This window comes from Leucoraja erinacea, chromosome 19 (assembly GCF_028641065.1).
Source record: "Leucoraja erinacea ecotype New England chromosome 19, Leri_hhj_1, whole genome shotgun sequence".
Classification (NCBI taxonomy): Eukaryota; Metazoa; Chordata; class Chondrichthyes; order Rajiformes; family Rajidae; genus Leucoraja; species Leucoraja erinaceus.
In genome coordinates, this window is record NC_073395.1 from 17,803,707 (window position 1) to 17,825,711 (window position 22,005).

A 22,005-nucleotide genomic window follows, 5' to 3' on the forward strand; every position below is an offset into this window, starting at 1 on the left:
GATTTTAGAAAAAATGCTACCATATATCGCTATGATTTTTGGCCATCTTACTCACATTCCTCCTCCACTGAGGCAGCCCCGAGGAGATTTCCGATATAGATGAAAAATAAAAAAATTATGAATGTTTAAAAAAGTAAGGACTCTGTGGCCATCCTAAATGGCACTGCTACCACAGACTTTGTCAGTAAATGTATAGAGGACTCCGTGCAAAAGTGGTCAATTTGAGTGTTTCCAAAGGTTTTGGCGCTCAAGTTCGATGATCTCTATCTGTACAGGAAATCAAGGTGCAATCTTTGTTATGCCATTACAGACAGCAAGAAGGAAATCTGGACCAAGCTGGAGTCACTGAATAACATAAAGTCATCTGTCGATTGTGGCAATGCGTCCATGCTATATAACAGATGTTCAACAAAGTGAAATTAGGCAGTATTGCTGGTAACAGCGCAATGACGTCAGACTCTTATTTATTGACATCATGTGCACTGCTCTTTAAAATAAAGTTTGCAGATGACAATAGCATAAAGCACAGCATCTCAAACAAAGATGGAATACATGAAGACAATAGAAAGCTTAGTAGCATGGTGTTAAGACAACAAGCTCTCCCTTAATATTAGCAAAATGATGAAGCTGGTCGTCAACTTCAGGCAGTCAGGATGGAGTACACACCCCAGTCTGCATCAAAGGTGCTGAGTTCAAGATCGGCCAGAGTTCCAATATCCTTGGTGTCATTATCACCAACAATGTTACTCGGTTCAACCACAGTTGGACCACAGCCAAGAAAGTCTACTTCCTTCTACTTCCTCAGATTACTCCAGAGATTTTGCACGGCTCCCAGACTCTTACCAATTGAGTCTGAAGAAGGGTCTTGACCCAAAATGTCATCCATTCCTTCTCTCCAGAGATGCTGCCTGTCCCACTTACTCTAGCATTTTGTGTCTTACCATTTGCAACAGGTGCACAGTAGAAAGCATCATATCAGGATACATCACAACTTAGTAGGACATCTGCTCTGACTAAGACTGCAAGACATTAGAGAAAGTTGTAGATGCGGTGCAGTCCATCACACAAAATATCATCTCCCCCCCTCCCCCTCCAACCTCCCCCCATCAACTCCATGTACTCAAAACCACCTGGGGAAAGCAGCCATCATAAACAAGGACCACTCACACCCCAATCGTTCTCTCTTCTCCCCTTTCTCGTAAACTCGGAAGATACAAAGCTTGAAAATAGATACCAGAGATTCAATAATAGGCTCTTCCCTGCTAGTATTAGACTCTTAAACAGACATCTCATGTGGTCAGGATGTATTCCGATCTACAAATCCACCTTGTTGCGGACATTGCACTTTTTAAATCTCCATTTTCTCCATAGCTATAACGCGATATCCTGCACTCTGTTTCCTTACTCCTCCTGCACTAATGGTTGTACACATGTATGGTATGTGTCCACTCAGTACAATTTGCGTTGATACCACGTAAAACAAAGTTTTTCCACTGTATCTCAGTGATCGTAATAAATTGATAAATCAATACCAATTATTCTTTTTGAAATGCTTAATGACTATACTCAAAGAAAATGTTAAAGTAATATAATGGTGTCTTTACATCTCGTGGAGATTTTTTTACGATTTTTTAAATTTTCCATAATGGAAACAGAGCAAATATTTTATCAATTATTCTTTCATAATTGATTATTCATAATTAAATAACCAATAATTTAATAATTGACATTAACATGTTCGAGAGTCCTATCCAACAGAAACAATGCACTTGCAGACTTCAGGAGAACTGCAGAACTTGAGGAAGGATGAGATTTGCAGAGGGATTCACCAACCAGAGCCTGCTCCACTATTTAATAATGTTATGGCTGCCCTAACTGTAAACTCAACTGCATTCTCATCTGCCCGGGGAATATTAACTTCTTTAATCTGGCAAATGAAATAGTTTGGGGAGAGTATGCGGTGCCCAGTGTATGGGGCACAACGGGAAGGGCAGGGTAGGGTGAGAAATTAGCCTGCAAAATTAATGTACATGAAACTGGGTTAATGGACTGGTATGAAGCTAGAACTGATTGGCCAACAGGTAATACAGCACTTTAACAGATCCTTCAGCTCCACTCGTCCACGTGTATGGGAGCAAATACTGAATGTCTTGCCGCAATTGTAAAAGGCCTTAGTAAGATTTCTGATGTGTTGAGGGCGATTGGGTTAATTAGATATATTCACTGCAGTTCAGAAAATTGCATGGAGGTCACAGAGAACCCTGAAAAATTCTACCTGGGCTACCTGGACTAGATGCAGAATGGCTGTTCACAATGATGAGGTGTGCAGGACAAGGGGCACAGTTTCAGGCTAAAGGTTAAGCAATCTAATACTGAAAGAATGAAGAAGTCTTCAGAAGGGTCATGACCCGAAACGTCACCCATTCCTTCTATCCGGAGATGCTGCCTGTCCCACTGAGTTACTCCAGCATTTTGTGTCTGTCTTCAATGGAGATGGCATGTCATGCTTAGTCTTGCCTCTCCCCTTTTCCACCTTTGTTCTCCCCCACTACAAATAGTCTCGACTTGTAATGCCACCTATCTGAGCTGCTGAGTTACTCCAGCAATTTGTGTGTTTTTATGGATATGGACAGTAAGCTGGAATAGGGTATAGGTAGTTCTGTTACAATGCATGTTCCATAACATGAATTGCAGATAAAGCAATTGATGAGTTAGGATACACTATTTGTATTACTTGGGCCTAATTGATTATAATGTGATTTAAAGTGAGAACTGGAGAACTGCTTAAAAGTTACTTTGGAAATTGGCAAATAGAAGAAAAAGCTGCTTTGGAAAAATAACTGTCTCAGGGGAAAATCCTGTTTCCAATGTAATCTCCCACCAGTAATGTCTCTTAAGGACACAGTCTGTCAGTTTCACCGTGGATGGCCATTGAAATCGATAAATAATAATTTCTATTGCCACTTGTGCATTAAAGCAATGGAACATACAGCCTTTAGTGTTTTTAGCATGTAGAAAAAAAGTAAAATAAAAAGCCTATATTTTTGAAAATTCTGCATGGAAAAAGCTGTTATTGTGAGTCTAAAACTCTATTACCTAACCCAATATACCCCCTAACACAATTGTTTTTGTAACACAATCGTCTATAATGTGAGATTTCTTAGGAAGATACTGTGTTATAGCAGAACTCCACAGCTGGCCGTGACCATGAATAGTAATGAAAGCTCAAAGGGTTTTATATTTCCTATATTTATGAATAAATAATACCTCTAAAGCAAACAAGGGACAACAGAAGTGTGTAAACTGTGAGGAGGGCGTAAGCGATATGCAAATGAAACATGAGATTCAGTACGGACATCTCAAGTGATTGTGCTTAATGCAAACACAAGGAACAAACCAAATGAATTACAGGCATAAATCCGACTTCAAATGAAGACAAGGTGGTCATTAATGATACTCGGCTTTAAGATGGTCCAGAACAAAATGTACCAGAATATAAGCCCAATAAGAAAAATGTGGAGAGTGGTGGAGAGGACGAAACAAACAAAATTGTGCTGAACAAAAATCATTGATATAATAATAACATGGGGTTTTAGAACATAGGCACGGACCACTCAGATCATGGACATTCCCACTTCTCCCTTCTCCCACAGCGTAGAAGGAACGAAAACATGAAAGCACATACCAACAGAATCGAGAACAGCCCACGTCATTACCAAACTCTAGAACAGATCTTTGATATGTGTAGGAAGGAACTGCAGATGCTGGTTTAAACCGAAGGTAGACACAAAATGCTGGAGTAACTCAGCAGGACAGGCAGCATCTCTGGAGAGAAGGAATGGGTGACGTTTTGGGTCGATCACCCACTCCTTCTATCCACAGATGCAGCCTGTCCCGCTGAGTTACTCCAGCATTTTGTGTCTATCTTCGGTGTACACCAGCATCTGCAGCCCCTTCCAAATCAAAGAACGCTAAACTGTCAAAAGAATGCCAATATGACAGGGGATGTGTAATGGATGTCAAAACAATTACATGTGGAAAAGAGATGGGCAATGAGTACCATCAACTCCTTCAATGATGAAAATACTGATACTGTAAATGGAATTAGAGAAAGAGCCAAAGCTCCCAAGGGACTGATATTGAATCAGGGATGGAGAGAGACCAGCACAATAACAATTATGAAAAAAAATAGCACTGATAAACAGCAGATCTACAACACCAAATGATTTCCATTTTCCAGCATTTTAAAGACTGTGAAAATGACACAAATTTTTATCGTTCCCTTGATTTGACAACCTCTCCTTTCAAATTAGAAATTGTTGCTTATTTCGCTGCTACATACATGGGATATACATTGATTAACACAAAGTGCATAATCACGGACAGACCTTGAGAATGGTCAGAGAGAACCAAACATGTGTAAAAGTTTAGGTCTTGTGTATAGAACCCAGATTTTGTTTTCTGAAGAAATAATAAATGTTTTTGAAGGACAAATAGATTTGTGGGAATTACTTGTTGAGAAATATTATTGGTATATATTTATTATTATCACATGCACCAAGATAGAGTGAACAACTTTGTTTTTAATGCTATCCAGTCAAAATCATACCATACATGAGTATAATACATGCAAACTACAGGTAGTACAAAAAGGAAAAGGACACAGTGCAGAATATTATGTTACAGCTACCGGAAATGTGCAGATTAAAACAAAATGCAAGGGATGCAATGAGATAGATTGGAAGATCAGGAATTCATCTCCAGCAAGAGGATTGTTCAAGAGTCTGATAACAACAGTGGTATGTGCTTTCAAGTTTCTGTATCGTGGCTCCCTGATGGGAGAGGAGAGAAGAAGGAATGACTGGGGTGTGAGTGGTCTTGATTATGTTGGCTATGTTCCCCAGGCAGCTTGAGGTATAGATGGAGTTGATTGCAGGGAGGCCTGTTTGCATGATGGACTGTAAGCAGTCCGTCCTTTTGAAGAAATAACGACTGTCCCATCAGTCAAATATATTGTGGGAAAATATCAACAGTTCACAGCATCAACTTGTCAGCATCTGCCGAGGCTATGCCATCATCCTACCTCATCCTCCCACATCTGCCCTCCCAACATGTCAAGACGTTTGGGATGCTGGTCTGAACACGGAGCTTGTGCCAGCGATTTCCTGCATGAATTCTGCTACTGACAGCAGGCCTTGAATTTGCCACAGTTATCGAGCACTCATGCGGGGGAGTCTGCATGCTGATCGGGTTTCTAATGGTACCGGAACAGCAAACCCATTCATCCATATAGAGGAGAGCAAGTGTGAGGAAGTAGGACAAGCAGAAAGTAGTTTCATTTGATTTGATTTTGCTTTAATCCTTCAAAAAACTTTGTTTTTTGAGAAAAAAAATTCCGGAGATCTTTCACAGCCCAGACTGCAAGAGTTGGAACACAGTTTTTCGAGTTTCCTTCAGCTGTTTGAGTCAGCTCTGACCCATCTACACCACTGTGCTGAACCCTTTAAATGTGATGGCACTCACTAGGAATGTTAAAATCAGCAACAAAAAAAGGGGTACACAAAAAAGCTGGAGAAACTCAGCGGGTGCAGCAGCATCTATGGAGCGAAGGAAATAGGCAACGTTTCGGGCCTAAACGTTGCCTATTTCCTTCGCTCCATAGATGCTGCTGCACCCGCTGAGTTTCTCCAGCTTTTTTGTGTACCTTCGATTTTTCCAGCATCTGCAGTTCCTTCTTAAACAAAAAAAAGGGGGTTGAGTTTAAAGACATCAGGAAAAGGGAACCAGAGATAAAAAAAAGTCCTCAGGAATCAGAGAAGCCAAGGCTAAACAAAGACGGAACAAGAGGTGTGCCTAAAATGTTGTACCAGCAGGAATAGAGACTCCAAGAATGGAACGAAGGCTTTGAGAGTTTGGATACAGTGGGTAAGGAAATGGTTAGAGTTTAGAAAGAGCAGAGAAACCAAACAATGGGAGATCAGGAATAGTGGTCCCAAGGGTTTCCACACAATGGGAACAGAGGGTCGGACAGATTAAAGCTCGTGGAACACATGATAATGACTTTTGAAAAATGGGGAACAGAAACGGCACGAGATTAGAAACAATGGGTACAGAGTTGCGAAGAACTTAAACACAACTTGAATAGATGACTTCAGCGTTTGGAAACAGGGTAGCCAATGCACCGAGTGTAAGAACTTATGAACAAAGTTTAGAAAATGCAGGAAAATATGTCCCAAGTGTTTAGAGTCAGCAAGAAATAGATGTCCTGAGAGTTTAGGAATGTTAAAACAGAGTCCCAAGAATTTAGGCATTAGGTTTACAAACAGTGGAATAAAGACTCAAGACTATAGAAAATAACAGGAGTGTAAAAATAAACAGGAACAGGGATCACCAGAATTCCAGAAAAGTGGGAGCGGAGCTGCACGGGTGTAGAAAAAGTTGGAAAATAAACCTGAAGAGTTTAAACATGAAGACCATACAGAGAATGAATGTTGAGAAAAAGAGGAGTAAAATCATCGAGGATAGCGAAACAGTGGGAATAGAGGCTACAAGTGTCTGGAAACATTCATTCCTGAGTGTTTTAAAATAGAGCCATTAAGAATTTAAAAACAGGGAGGAAGAGACTGCAATCTCTTGAAATAGTGAATCAAAAACAAAGTGCTGCAGGAACTCAATGGGTTGGCAGAATCTGTGGAAGGAAATGGACAGATGTGTTTTGGGTCAGGATCCTTCTTCAGACAGATGGAATAGAAGGGAGATAGCGAGCAGATGGAAAGAGGCGAGGGGAAAGGATGGGGCAGAGATCCAGACAAGGAGGGGTGGATTGGCTGGTGAGTCAGGTGGGAGAGAGAAGAGTGGAGAGGCAGACAACATTTTGGAGCAGGGCACTTCTTCAGACTAATGGAATAGAGGAGATATAGCTGAACATCTGATGTTTCAGGTCAGGAAATGAGAGCACGAAAGTTACAGAGCAATGGGAACAGAGATTGCAAGTTCAGAGAGGGATCAGAGGTCGGCAAAGTTAAAAGAGGCAAAAACAGAGGCTCTGAAGAATTTGGAAACGGTGGGAACAAAGGCTCTGAGAAATGGGGAATGGTGGGAAGAGAGACCCTGAAATAAAAACAAAAGCAACAGTTATCCCGAAAGTTTAAACACAACTGAGCCATTGTTAGAAAGTGTGATGCCAGAGTTTAGGATTGATGTTAGCAGACAGCAGGTGGCCGAATCTTCCACTGTCTAATTTCCATTTTCTAAATTACAATCTGTACAAATAAAGATAGTCTGGCCAACCAAAATCCACATCCTGCACCAAATGGGAACTGGTGGACACTGATGCACAGAGTAGGCAAAACTAAGCAACATTAAGAAGGTAAATCGAGGACCAGAGGCCATAGGTTTAAGTTGAAGGGGAAAAGATTTAAAAGGAGTCTGAGGGGTGACTTTTTCACACAAAGGGTGGTGGGTGTATGGAACAAGCTGCCAGTGGAGGTAGTTGAAGCTGGGACTATCCCAACATTTAAGAAACAGTTAGACAGGTACATGGATAGGACAGGGTTTGAGGGATATGGACCAAACGTAGACAGGTGTGACAAGTGTAGCTGGGACAAGTTGGGCCAAAGGGCCTGTTTCCACACTGTATCACTCTAGGACTTTATGACTATGACACTTGTAGTGACCTCAACAACCATATGTACAGTCTGAAGAAGGGTCTTGACCCAAAACGTCATCTATTCCTTTTCTCCAGAGACGCTGCCTGTCCCGCTCAGTTACTCCAGCATTTTGTGTCAACCATATGTACAGGAATGGGCTCCAGTTGCAGAAGCTTGAACTGATTTTGGAACTGGGGTGGTGGCTGGTGTCATAATGGGGCATCCATGGGCTGAAGAAGTTGGTGGACAGCAGGGTTAGAAAGACAGTCACACCATTGCTTGAATGTGTGTCGGCAGACAGGGAATGGGTGGCTTCAGAGCTGATGGGGAGATGCAGATAAGTGAAATCTGCCAGTAGATTCTTATCCTTCTTTTTACCTTCATCACGTGACATGGACCACAATCTCCAGCTGCTGAACCTTCCATTTCAGGATGCTCTAGTTTAGAGACGCAGCACAGAAACAGGCCCTTCAGCCCATCGGGTCGGCCCCAACCAGCGACCTGGTACACTAGCACTATCCTACACACTAGGGACAATTAACCTACAAACCTGTACATCTTTGGAATGTGGGATAAAAACTGGAGCTCCGGGAGAAAACCTACGCGGTCACAGGGAGAACGGGCAAACTCTGTACGGACAGCACTCGTAGTCAGGGTCAAACCCGGGTCGCTGGCACTGTAAGGCAGCAACTCTACCGCTGCTCCACCATGCCATCCTGATCTTGTCTACTCCCATCAGAATAGTGGCAATTTTACAAAGGCCAATTAACCTGCAATAATGTACCATCTGCCAGGCGGCATCTGAAGAGGCAAAGGGAAGATCGACATTTCAGATTGCAACAAGACTTTTGTCATAGGAGAGGTTGCACGTGTGTGGATTTGCAGAGAGAGACTGGAGAAGTTTGCAAAGGTCCCTGTCACGGTTTATTCCAAACAGCTCCATAACAGAGGACTCCATGATTAACAGACTTTTCCCAGGGACGCATTCAGAGACGGACATCGAATGCTGCTGGAAGGTCATCGACCTGGTGAAAGACGCTCTTTGGTCTGCTCAAACTTCGTTGACCTCCCAGCAGAGCGAGATGTCTGTCAGGGAATGTTGCCGACTGGCCCGCCTGGGATGCAGGAGTATGTGCTGAGGGACGCACTGAAGCTCGGTGCAGCCAAAGCTAAGGCTCAGTGGGGGAGGGCAACAGTCCAGGGTCCTTCCGCTGCTGGACATTGGGGGCAGAGTGTGGTGGAGATGCCACTCAAATAAGGGAAGGGATTTCACCCCAGGGTGAAAACACTGTGTAAAGACAAATTGAATGCATGTATAGCTTCCGAGAATGTCGGGAAGAATTATTTAGATTAGATTGTCTTGTTCAGCCAGATATTGTGGGCTAGAGGGCCTGTTCTTATGTTGTACTATTTTGTTTTATGGTTTACATCCTGCAAAAGGAGCACACCAATGTTCTTTCTGCCATCATGTCAGCAGAAAGACTGAAGAGTAACGTTAATAGACTTTATCTATTCTTACCAATAACTCTGCTAAGTCTCGTCACCAGCGAGTCTCAAGCTCTTGCCTCAGCCAGAGCCACTTTCACAACAGAAATTCCAAAATGCCACACGCTGCTATACCTTCTTTTTATTAACTAATGTGCCTTACAATTAACTAATGCTTCCTTCGCCCTGCTCCATAAAGGAAAGGCTTCCCCACTGCTGTTTAGTTTAGAGATACAGTGAGGAAACAGGCCCTTCGGCCCACTGAGTCCATGCCGACCAACGATCACCCCGTACACTAGCACTACCCTAGACACACCAGGCACAATTTGTAATTTTATCTGGCCAATTAACCTACAAACCTTTGGAGTGTGAGAGGAAACCGGAGCTCCCATAGAAAACCCGGGGAGGTCACGGGGAGAACGTACAAACTCCATACAGACAGCACCTGTAGTCAGGATCGAACCTGGGACTCTGGTGTTGTAAGGCAGCAACTCTACCGCTGTGCCACCATGCTGCTCTGCCCTGCCTTCTGGCTGGAAACACGGTTTTAAAGCTTTTAGGTTGCGAATGGAAGCATTGTTTAGGCTAGAGAAGTTAAACTAAAAATGCAATTTGATAGTAAATTTATAAACAATTTTGTGTACGTTTCAATGTTGGACTTCAAGAAAGAACGGAGACACAAGGAACCAAAGATGTTGGAATCTTGAACAAAATGCAAAGTGTCAATGTAACTCAGACGGTCAGGCTGTATCTGTGGAAGGAATAGATATTCAACATTTTGGGTTGGATTCCTTCTTCAGTTTTATTGTAGTCGGGGAGAAAGCTGGAAAAGAGGTGGGACGGGATAAGTGATATGTGGGAGAAAGAATGAAGGAAAGGTTGCTTCCTAGTTGCGTGCTTGGAAAGTACATGGTGTTAAGAAAGAAGTGAGTTGTTATCACAATCAAAGGCACAGGAAATAGAAACAGAGCAAAACAGGGATTTGGACAAGGCCCTTGGCTTCAACCATAGTCCTGCGTTATATGTAGAATTTGGAATTGCACAGGCAATACATCTAGCACATCACAACAAGCAAGAGAATGACACATAGTGCTGGTCAAGAGGTATCTGTGAAGTACATGGATAGGTGACTTTTTGGGTCAGGACACTTCTTGAGATTGATTGTGATGGGGGGTGGAGAAAGACTAGTGGAGACATATCTAACACTGATAGGTGGATGCAGGAGAGGCTTTTTTTGTCAGGCAGATGGTAAGACAGTCAGAGATGAAAAGACACCAAGTGTGAGATATGCAGAGACGGAAACCGCTGCCAAAACATGGAGGGGACCGGAGGACAGGGGGGCCGCGCGCACATGCGCACACTCACACACACACTCGCACGAGGCTTCGGAGGCTCAATCCAGCGCTAAATGCTGCTTAACTTTGCCTGTCTCACTGGATTAGCCACAGCCCTGTCTGGACTGCACCGGAGAGCCGGCCGGGATCATCCTGGCTGCGGATGAAGCGCAGGTCTGTGCCACGTCTCCCTCCTCCAAACAACACGCTCTATCCTCAGTCCCATCTCCCCCCCCCCCACCACTCCTCCAATCATCGCGCTGAATCATGCCCCGCCCCCATTGCCTGCTGACCGATGTCTCTATCCTCCAATCGGCGTCCGCGATCATCAGTCCCACCCCCACTCTCGCGAAAAGCGGAGATTTCACCGGATATTTAAATCTGGAATACAAAAACTTAGGGGTGGATGTCCCCCACCTTTCAAAACATGGAGGGCACGTCCCCTCTGTCCCCCCCCCCGTGTTTTCCGCCCCTGGAGATAAGGATAGTAGAGATGTGAATTGTGAAGCCCGAGGAAGGAATATAGGCGGAAGTGGATGGGGGGGGGGAGGGGAAAGGAGAGAAATGTGCAAATCCAGGGGGGGGAAAGGGAAGAAATGGGGGGGGGGGGGGGGGGGGGGAAGGGGGGGAGGGGGGGGGGGGGGGGGGGGGGGGTTGCTTGTAGGTTAGTCACCTGAAATTGGAAAATTCAATGTGCATAGTGTTAGGTTGTAAGCTACCCAAGCTGCCATCAAGTGCTGTTCTCTCCAGTTTGCATTTGGTCTCACTCAGTCAAAGGAGGAGGCCCAGGACAGAAGGTCGGTATGGGAATGAGAAGGGGAGTTAAAATGGTTAACAACTTGGAGTTCTTCAAGAGTCAAGTGTCAAGAATGTTTTATTGTCATATGTACCAAAACGGAACAATGAAATTCATTCAGCAACACAACAGGCTTGTAAATGCAGAACTCAATAGATAATATAACAGAAAAGAAAAGATATAAAAGGAAAAGTGCAATAAATAGTGCAAAACCCCCCTAAAGAATCCCACAGCCTTAGTGCAACCAAAGCAGTTTGGAGTTTAGTGGGTGTTGTAGCGTTCAATAGCCTAACGGTTATTGGGAAGAAGCTGTTCCTGGACCCGGAAATTAGTTTTCACAATCCTATACCTTGTTCATGATACAGACTAAGGGACTGTGGTAACGGTGAAATCGACAGAAGGATGGAGGGTTGGGTGTGTATGCGTGCTTTGTCTGTGATTTTTATTTATTTGCTTATCTTTATTATTTTACCGTGGATGTTTCGTTAGCTTTAGAAATGTTTGAATGCTGCACTGACTGGCTGACATTTTAAATTTCGTTGCACATGGCCCATGTTACAATGACAATAAAGAAACTATTCTATTCTATGATGGCAGGAGTGAAATGAGAGCATGGTGTGTTGGGTCCTTGATGATGCTGGCTGCCTTTTGGTGACAGTGCCTCCTATAGAGCCCTTCGATGGTGAGAGGGTCAATCCCGTGATGGATCGGGCAGTGTTCACCACTTTTTGTAACCTCCCTGTGTGTTCGAGTTGCCGAACCAGTCTGCGATGCATCCTGTCAATATACTATTTACCGTACACCTGTCGAAGTTCAAGAGAGTATCCATCAACATACCAAATCCCCTCAATATTCTAAGGATGTAGAGATGTTGATGGGCCTTCTTTATCTTCGCACCAGTGTGCTGGGTCCAGGGCAGATCTTCTGATATGCAAACCCAGGAAATTGAAGGTGATGATTCTCTCCACTGACCCGTGGATGAAGATAGGTTTTGTGGATCCTCGACCTTACTCTTCTAAAGTCAACAATCAGTTCCTAGGTTTTACTGATGTTGAGAGCAACGTTGTCCTTCTGACACCATTCAATCAGTTGATTGATCTCCATACTACACTTTGACTCACCATTATCCGTAACTCATCTAATAACGGTAGAGTCATCAACAAATTTCAAGATGGAGTTGGAACTCCGTTTGACAGGTTTTACTTGCATTGACACGATTTCAATGAATAAAAACATTCACGAGAACAGAGGGAGGGGATAAAGTTTACATTACAATCAACCAATTGACTAATAAAAGCAGAGGTTTGAAGTCTGGTCAGTTCCCAGTCGTGGGATGAGCATCAAACAAGTGCAGTTATGTAGATATTTTTGCTGATGCTTTGATAGGAACACTCTGGAAATACTCAGCTGATCAGGCAGCATCAGTGGAAAGAGCAATAGAGTGAGTGTTTCAGATTAAAGACAGTTCATCAGAGCTGTGCTCTCTACACTGGAGAATCTGAACAGCATTTGTGTGACTGCATTGCATAGCACATCCACAGATGACTTCCTGTCATCAGTCAGTATAATTAATCCATTTCACTGTGACCTGCCTACGTGCACTATTGCAATGAAACTTAATACAGTATAAGCATTAAGAACTGCACCTCATCTCCCATCTGGACACATTACATCCTTCGTGACTCAATAACAAAATCAACAGTTTCAGGTAATTTGCTTTCTCTGTCTTGCTCAGAACGGGCCAGTTCTGCAGTCAGATCACCCACCTGCAAAATTAACTTACGTTTTCCTTTTGCTAGAACTGCCTGAATTTGCTGGCCAGTCCAGCATTCTCCTTTTGGTTTCCATTCTCCGCAGCCCCCCTAATCCGCATTTCACAGGTTTGGCATGTCCGTTTATTTTTTTTCTCACTCTCTCCAACTTCCCTCACTCATCCACAAACTAGGCAGCTTCAAAAATGTTGTCTCACCACAGTGACACTGGCCTCACACTGCCAGAGAGATCCCCTCTGTTCTATCCAATTCTTTCCCACCCTCTCTATAAACTAAAGCTAACTACACCTTTTCACTTTTTTAGTTCTGACAAAGGGTATCTGACCTAAAACCTGAACTTTTTTCCATTTCTTCAGTTGCTGCCTTACTTGCCAAGTGTTTTCAGCATTTTTTGTTTTTATTCCTGACCCTAGGCTCTTAGCACTGTGCATAGAGCAGTAATAAATATCCCTGACTAACAATATGTTTACTGCAACTCAGTGTCTTGATGTTTGTCTGTAATGTCAAGATGTAAATGGCTCAGTATGTGTGTAGGAAGGAACTGCAGGTGCAGCTTTAAACCGAAGAAGGACACAAAATGCTGCAGTAACTCAGCGGGCCAGGCAGCATCTCTGGAGAGAAGGAATGCATGACGTTTTGGGTTGAGACCATTATTCAGACAATCTGAAGAAGGGTCTCAACTCAAAACGTCACCCATTCCTTCGCTCCAGAAATATGCTGCATGTCCCGCTGAGTTACTCTAGCATTTTGCGTCTATCTTTGGCCCAGTATGTGGTTTGCAAGTTGAACATGCATTGCCCAGGATTACTAATCTCCATGGTGTAAACTAATGTTCAATCGTTGCCCCACAAACCAAATTCTTACATCTAGATGCCAAAGACAAAAAACACAGATATGTGCCTGCCATTCAGACTAAATTAATGAGACGCTTTTGCACATAGGAAATTTATCTTTCATTACGAGGTGGCAAATTCACAGATGCCAACTATCCAGGTATATGGCCCGTGAACCCCCGTTGACTTATATCGGTGTTCTTGGGCAGCATTCTGTAATTCACTAGCTGCTTCATAAATTTACCTCCGTGTCTGTGCTGAAGGAAGGAAACAGGAAATGTTCTTCCGAAAGTTATAAAACCAATCATAGGCCAAGCATAAGCTATGGGTTTTGATGTGTTGTATTCTTCTCTACCCCTATCATACTCACTTTTGCTCATCTGTGATGCACATCTGTCAATAGGTCACACACATCTGACCAAAGATGCATTCATCATCGTTGAAAACACTAGTGACGGGGTGGTGCTGGTTTCCAAAGAGCACGGTGACGGACGCACCACACATCTCTGTCCTCCACGTAGCTGGCAAGCTCCTCTTTCGTCTCTACACATGCGTCTTCCACCAAAGATACCCTTTTTCTTTTTCTCTACAAAATGGAAACCTGTTCTGTCCCAAATGCACCCAAATGTATGAACGTTACGTTATACACAGCAGCACAAGGATAAATTCCTTCCAATTAATTACCAAGTGCAAATGTGTAGGAATTATCGGAAATAAACCCAAATTAAAACTTGATTCCAAGTGCACTTTCACCAGTTTGAGATAAACACTAAAATGAGCCTTAGACACAAAGTTCCAGGGTCAAGGCTACTGGCAGATTTGGCTGTGCCAGTTGGCCAGTGACCTCCGAGTCGCATAAGCTGAGATGCAGCACAGTGAATGGCACATATTTTCAAACCGTGTAACATGTTTAATTTAGAACAGGCAATGCGATATTTGAGTAGGCTGAGAATATCCGTGCTCTAATTGCTGTGTAACCTGCCGTGAAAATGTGATTTCTGGCTTGTATAATTGGGAAGGACAGGCCTGCGAAAGAGAGGGACGTCCATCTTCAACCCCCACCCTATCGTGTTGTAAGAGTGTTTTCATACGTATTAGAATGGCAGAGTGGTACAGCGGTAGAGTTGCTGCCTCCCAGCAGCAGACACGCGGGTTTGTTCCTAAACTCGGGTGCTGTCTGTACAGAATTTGTACGTTCTCCCCGTGACCGCGTGGGTTTTCTCCAGGTGCTCCGGTTTCATCACACGGTCCAAAGGTTTGTCGGTTAATTGGCTTCTGTAAGTTCTCCCCAGTCCCACGTGGTATCTCTAAAACTAAAAACTGACCAGTTTCCATTCAGCAAAACACTGTTGTAGCTCCTTGAAGACACTCGTACTTATTTTGCACAAAAGGATACTTTGTATCACTTTGTTCCCCAGTTCTTGACTGCCCTCCCATCGTGAATAGGGAGCGCTCGGCCCTACCCCTCAGCTGATTAGTGCTCCCCACCCGAGGTTCCCCGACGGCGCGATCGGTCACCAACTCCTCATTTAAAATGCAGCGGAATAGCGTCGTTCAAGCAGCCGGGGCACTAAAAAAATACATCTCATATAGAAATAGAGGCGACTTCGGGACCAGACTTCCTCACCACTTGTCGTCATAGCCCGGATCAAGGCCACTGGCAGATTCGGCTGTCGTCGGCACTGTGGTGGAGTCGCTGCCTTGCAACGCCTGAGACCCGGGTTCGAGCCTGACTCTGGGTGCTGTCTGCATGGAGTTTGCGCGTTCTCCCCGTGACCGCGTGGGTTTGCTCCGGGTGCCCCGACGTGCATATTTGGAAGTTAGTTGGCTTGTGTAAATTGCCCCTAGCGTGTAGGATAGAATTAGTGTACGGATGATTGCTGGTTGGCGCAGACTCAGTGGGCCGAAGGGCCTGTCTCCACGCTGTATCTCTAAAACAAAAACCCTCCAACCCGTCCCGACCTCCTCGGCTGCTGAACTGATGTTGTCATCGGGCGAAATGATTATTGAAACAGACCCCCACCCCCGCCCCTCCTCCCAATCCCACCCTTGCCCCCCGGCCCAGAGGAGATATACTCACAAGCCCGGTACAGAGGCTGACGACCGCTGTGTGCTCTGTCTGAGAATTGACATGTCCGGCATAAAAACAGTGCTTCAAGTCAGAGTGCGGCTCTCCGGGCCAGCGGCTGCCAAGGTGACTGACTGTGTAGGAGGGCGCGATGAAGTCAGAGTTGGCGCTGAGATTGAGATGGTAGAGGTGTCCGAAGGCGCTGATCTGATAGTGAGCTCTCGTAGCCCACGGCTCCAGCCCAGAGCTCCGCTTCCTCCTCCTGAAGTGAAGAGCACGAGGAAACACCTCTCCGAAATCGTTCACCCGTGTCGGCGTAATTATTTCATAAGATCTTAGCTGTTTTATTAAGTTTTCTGCAACGAATCAATAATGTTCAATTACACTCCGGATCCCGCAATGTCAAGGGGCACTTCTCTTAAACAAAGTCATTACATCTAGTTTCCTATGTCTAACGGCGACTCGGTGGTGCAGCTGGTAGTGCTGCTGCCTCACAGCACCGGAGACCCGGGTTCGATCCCGGCCTCGACTGCTGTCTGTGTGGTCTGCACGTTCCCCCTGTGATCGCGTGGGTTTCCTCCGGGTGCTCCGGTTCCCCCCCCCCCCCCCCCACAAACAAAAAAGGCGTACGAGGCCTAATTGACCTCTATAAATTGCCCCTAATGTGCATGGAGTGGGTGAGAATGTAGAATAACATTCACACTAATTCTATTAGTGATAATCGATGGTCGGCATGGACTCGGTGGGCCGAAGGGCCGGTGTCCACGAAGTATATCTATAAACTAAAATAAACTTTTTTTAAAGTATGACTATCCAATATATCTAAACTTTAGTTGAGGATTAAGTAGCCCAACTAAATATATTGTTTGGCTGTTTATGTCACATTATAAACATCATCTACACATTAACGCAAATTATTTTATATTTGCGCGTATAAATCTGTTCTAGACAAGAAAATGCTGAATCTCCGAATTATAAACGTATTCCACGTACGTGTGCATGCATCAATGTATATGTGCATCAAAGTGTACCCTCTCTCTCTCTAATGTTCACCTATTCTTAGCATGTGCACATACTCTGCAACCGTGCGATATAAGTGTGCCAGCACCGTACCTTGTTTCGGATGTAAACGCAATTCCCGAGAAGGGGTTAGAAATATAAGCAGTTGACACAGGAGCCCTTCTGCCCAAATCACCAAATGCATGATTCTCCCTGAGCGAAGCAGGCATTCAAATCGTCACCGGCTTCACTAGTGTAACACAAAACACACCCGGCTCGGGCTTGCCAGCAGCAGTAGTAGGAACAGAGGAGGTTGGGGGAGAGGCTGCGGGTTACGTAAATGCTCTGTGCAGCAACATCGAGAGGCAGAGAAAAGTCTGCACAACCCCCCAAACGCCCATTGCCTGCACGGACTCATTTCACCAGGCTGACGCCGGCGAAAGCGCTCGCCATCCCAGGCGCCCGAGCACGGGCTTCAGTGCATCTCCCCGCGGGCGGGTTCGGGGTAGCGATGGAAGGCGAGCCGGTGAGAGGATGGTGCGAGCGGACACTCCATTGATCCTTTCTGCCACCCGACATCAAACGGCAGGAACCCGCCTCTTGCCTTGCTCCCTAACCAATCCGCCTTTGCGGGAGAGAGAGAGAGGCAGGCGCTGCCCCGGCTGCCAGCAATACTTTAACCCTTTTGAAGCTGCGGTTGGATCGCGAACGCTCCGCACTGCTGACATCGGTGTGAAGAATCAGTGTACAGGAAAACACGACGTACAGTAATCTCCCAGTCCCGTTAACAGCCAGATTTACAGGGTTTACAAGGAGGCCGATTCCCATTAAATTGGATTTATTAGAATACTGTCATCAGATCGGTTCACCGACCAAGTCATCTCAGTTCTACCGGTAAGGTGGTCTCTAGGTGGACTGAAGGTAGAGGAGTGCACTATCCCACCACCCTGTGGAAAGACAGTCTTCCTCCAGAGTAACAGCCCTGCCCCACAACACACAGCATGCCTCAGCTGTTTAAAGGTTAAAACGCTAACATTTCCATAGGGTCTTCAATATGTTTTTGCAGTAATCTGGAAAAACCTAGCTGATATACTGACACCGAGTACGTTGCCCTAAACACCACAGGTCCGTGCCTTTAGTAGAAGGAAATTAGTTGTCCAGATCCAGACTGCAATTACAGAAAATCTCGGATACAAGGAACTGCACATGCTGGTTTACAAACGCAAACCGGAAACGCCATCTATCCATGTTCTCCAGAGATGCTGTTTGACCTGCTGAGTTACTCCAGCACTGTGTCTTTTTTTTTACCATCATATCTTATTCTGAACTGCCGTCTGAAATGGCCTTGGAAGTCATTCAGATCAAACATATGAGTTACAAATTGCTTGTCCCCAATCCATACGGACGTTTAGAGCTGCAATGACCACATACTTTTCCTTCACGAAAGTAACAAGGTCTGAAACTTGGAAATCAGTTTGGCGGACTGAAAATGGGGGAGGTGGACTTGGTTTTCCTTCAGGATCTGTTGTTTTGTCTGCATTAATCTGGATGCTAGTCATTGGGTTATTAGTGGATTTGGAGACACTTGGGGAGGAAAAGCACTAGAGGCTGGAGCTTTTCATAACAACGTCTGGACAGTAAAGCAAATAGATAGGATCTGTTGGGGAAAAAAAGCAATGCAGTAGTTAAGGATTTCAATTTGAATTTTTGCTTATTGCATATTTTTTAGAGATATGTAGGGATTTCGTCAAATAAAATGTATGTTTACTGGATTGTAATTATGCAGAGAACTGGATCCACAAATAAAATAATCTTATTGGAAACCACTGTAATATCTTGAGGTTACCGCTGCTGCTCTTGAACCTGTTCACACTAGTTCTATGTTATCGCACTTTCTCATCCACTCCCTATGTGCCGTGGGCAATTTTACAGAGGGTAATCAACCTACAAACCCGTCATGGCTTTGGGACATGGGATGGAACCAGAGCACCCGGAGGAAACCCAGGCAGTCAAAGGGAGAACGTACAAACTCCACACAGAGAGCACCCAAGGTCAGAATCAAACAGGCCTACGAGCTGCGCCAAATGTGCCGGCTGTCTTCTGTGTGCGCGAGACTTTGTGAGAGGTTCAGTGAGAAGAAACAAGGATGCAACTATTAAGCCTCCGTCACTAATCAAACTGTTCAATTAAAACCTCCATCAGAATTATCGATAGAAAGTTGGTGGTACAGCCTGTTCTAAACTATAACGTGACTTATTATCATCAGGAAATCATCTGAATGCTATCAACTGTTTGGAACAGAGAATAATTTTTACAGATAATTTATTTTTGTTACATGAAGCTGTTTGTAGAATACTATAGAAATGCAGCGAGTGTTCTTGCCTGAAGATGTTTGGAATTGTGGTGTGCAACACAAGTTTCTCCACAAAACAATAAAAACCATTGTCCATCGTTTGAACTTCAAAGCTTCTGAACATATATAGTGAACACAGACCCCCTATAGCACGTCTGATGTTTGAATTCACTAACTTGCAACAAAAGGCTTCAAAGTTTGGTAGGCAGTGGAATGTACATTATATCCACAGGGGTAATGATCGCTTGGAAATCAATTGCAAACCAATAGCTGCCGCAAGTAACTTATTAACATCAAATCCACCAGAGAAATAACTGGGGTATGGGGTTAGAACATAGGACAGTACAGCATAATAACAGTCCCTTTGGCCCACAATTTTGGTGATGAGCATGATTTTAACTTTTATATACACTCACTGTTACCACTTGGCATTTATATTCCATTATATTCTGCAGGCAGTTTCATGCCATAAAAATAGATTATCTGCAAAAGTTATTCTATGGTCCAAACATTTGACAACATTCAGATCATATTCTATTGAATATAATTCACGTTACAGTTTAGAACATATTACAGTTTAGAACAGTTTAGTCCAACTCTCTACAAATCCGATGAACGGTATGATTAGTGACTGAGATGTGATAGTTGCAGAGAAAGACACAAAATGCTGGTTTAACTCATAGTCATACATTCATTTTCTCCAGAGACATTGCCTGACCTGCTGAGTTGCTCTTACATTTTGCGTCCATCTTTGCAATAAACCACCATCTGCAGATCCTTTTTATTACATTGTGATAATTGCAGGCTTGTTTCTTCTCACCAAAGCATCAACAAAGTCTCGTGCTTCCAGATGAAGGGTGGCACATTGGTGCAGCTGGTAGAAATGCTACCACATGGTGGCAGAGACCCGTGTTTGATCCTGACCTTGGAGATCCTGTCTGTGTGGAGTTCACACAATCTCCCAGTGACTGCATGTGTTTCCTCTGGATGCTTCAGTTTCCTCCCACATCCCAACGCCTGCAGGTTTGTAGGTTAATTGGCCTCTGTAAAATTGCTCATAGTGTATAGGGAGTGGAGAAGAAAATGGGACAACATTGAACTAGTGTGAACAGGTGATTAAATCCCCTCCATTCCCTGCCTGTCCATGTGCCTATCCAAAAATGTCTAAAAACAGCACTATCGTACCTACCTCCACCACCACCCATGGCAATGCGTTCCAGGCACCCACTGCTTTCTGTGTAAAAAAAAATTGTTCTACGCATCTTGTTTAAACTGTGCCCTTTTCACATAAAGCCATGTCTTAAAAAGAGAAAAAGTGTTTTTCGCTGGGTGATCCAGTTTCCTCCCACACTCCATAGACTTACAGGTTTGTAGGTCAATTGGCTTGTAAAAATTGTAAATTGCCCCTAGTGTTTAGGATAGTTCTAGTGTACGGGGTGATCGCTGGTTAGCACAAACTCGGTGAACCGAAGGGCCTGTTTCCACACAATATCCATGAAATGTAAAAAAGTGTATCTATGCCTCGCATAATTTTATAACCTTCTATCAGAAGTCCCCGCAACCTCCAGTGTTCTAAGGATAACAATTGAAGTGTGTCCAACTTTTCTTCATGGATAATATCTTCTAATCCAGACATTTTGCTGGTAAATCTCTTCCACACCTTTTCCAAAGCCTCCACATCCTTCCTGTAACGCAACGAATGGAACTGCAGCCAATACTCTAAAAGTTGGTTAACCAAAGACCTAGAAAGCTGTATCATAACTTCCTGATTGCCATGCCCAATGCCCTGGCCAATGAAGGCAGGCATACAATATGCCATCTGTATTGCTCTATCTACTGGCATTGCCACTCTCAGGGAGTAGCAGACATACCCAAGATTCCTCCGTATTCTGTTAAGAGTCTTGCCATTAGTTGTATATTTTCTCTTATATTTGACCTCCAAAGGTGCAACATCTCCCACCGGCAAAACCTGATATTTTCAGCCTCGGAATATTTGCCAATAACCTTCCATCAGAACTGCCCTCTGCCATCCGCAACTAGTGGGGATTAGATGAGGTGTGAGATAGTAACTAAAATATTGGCTACGTGCTGCATTTAGCTTCAAGATTGAACTTGAAAAGCCAATCGAATGTGGAGCGGGGAGGCCTTTCTGCCCATCATCATTATTTCAACATAGAACATAGCACAGGGCAGCACAGGAAAAAGGCTTTCACCCACAATGTCTGTGCCGAACCTGATGCCAAATTAAACTAATTCTATCTGCTTGTTCATGTGCCTGTTTCAATGCCACTTAAGCATGACTATTACATGTGTGCTTCCCCCATGACCCCTGACAGTGAGTTCCAGGCACCCGTCGCTCTGTGTAAATAGCTTGCCGTGCACATCTCTAACCTTTCACTTAAAAGCTATGCCTTTTGGTCTTTGATGTTTTCACCCTCAGAGAAAGATTCTGTCCATCTACCCTAACTATGCCTCTCATAATTTTATATACTTCTATCAGATCACCTCTCAGATTCAGATTCAGATTAAATTTAATTGTCATTGTCAGTGTACAGTACAGAGACAACAAAATGCATTTAGCATCTCCCTTGAAGAGCGACATAGCAAACGATTTGAATAAATAATAATAAGTGTCCGGGGGGGTGGTGGTGATTGGCAGTCACCGAGGTACGTTGTTCAGTAGAGTGACAGCCGTTGTTCAGTAGAGTGACAGTAG

General features: G+C 44.1%; 1 protein-coding gene across 2 annotated transcripts in view; it reads right to left on the reverse strand.

The window, feature by feature from the left end:
* LOC129706277 (A disintegrin and metalloproteinase with thrombospondin motifs 20-like) overlaps positions 1-21,816 on the reverse strand; it is a 270,471-nt gene extending 248,655 nt beyond the window's left edge. The window contains exons 1-2 of one of the 2 annotated variants that reach the window (XM_055650461.1): positions 17,051-21,816; positions 15,950-16,293 (exon numbers count right to left, since the gene is read on the reverse strand). In XM_055650461.1, the coding sequence (XP_055506436.1) occupies positions 15,950-16,293; positions 17,051-17,141 (435 nt within the window). In that variant the 5' untranslated portion in view covers positions 17,142-21,816. The remainder of the gene's footprint in view (positions 1-15,949; positions 16,294-17,050) is intronic. The other variant, XM_055650462.1, reaches the window with a different exon arrangement.
* Between the last annotated feature and the right edge of the window lie 189 nt (positions 21,817-22,005).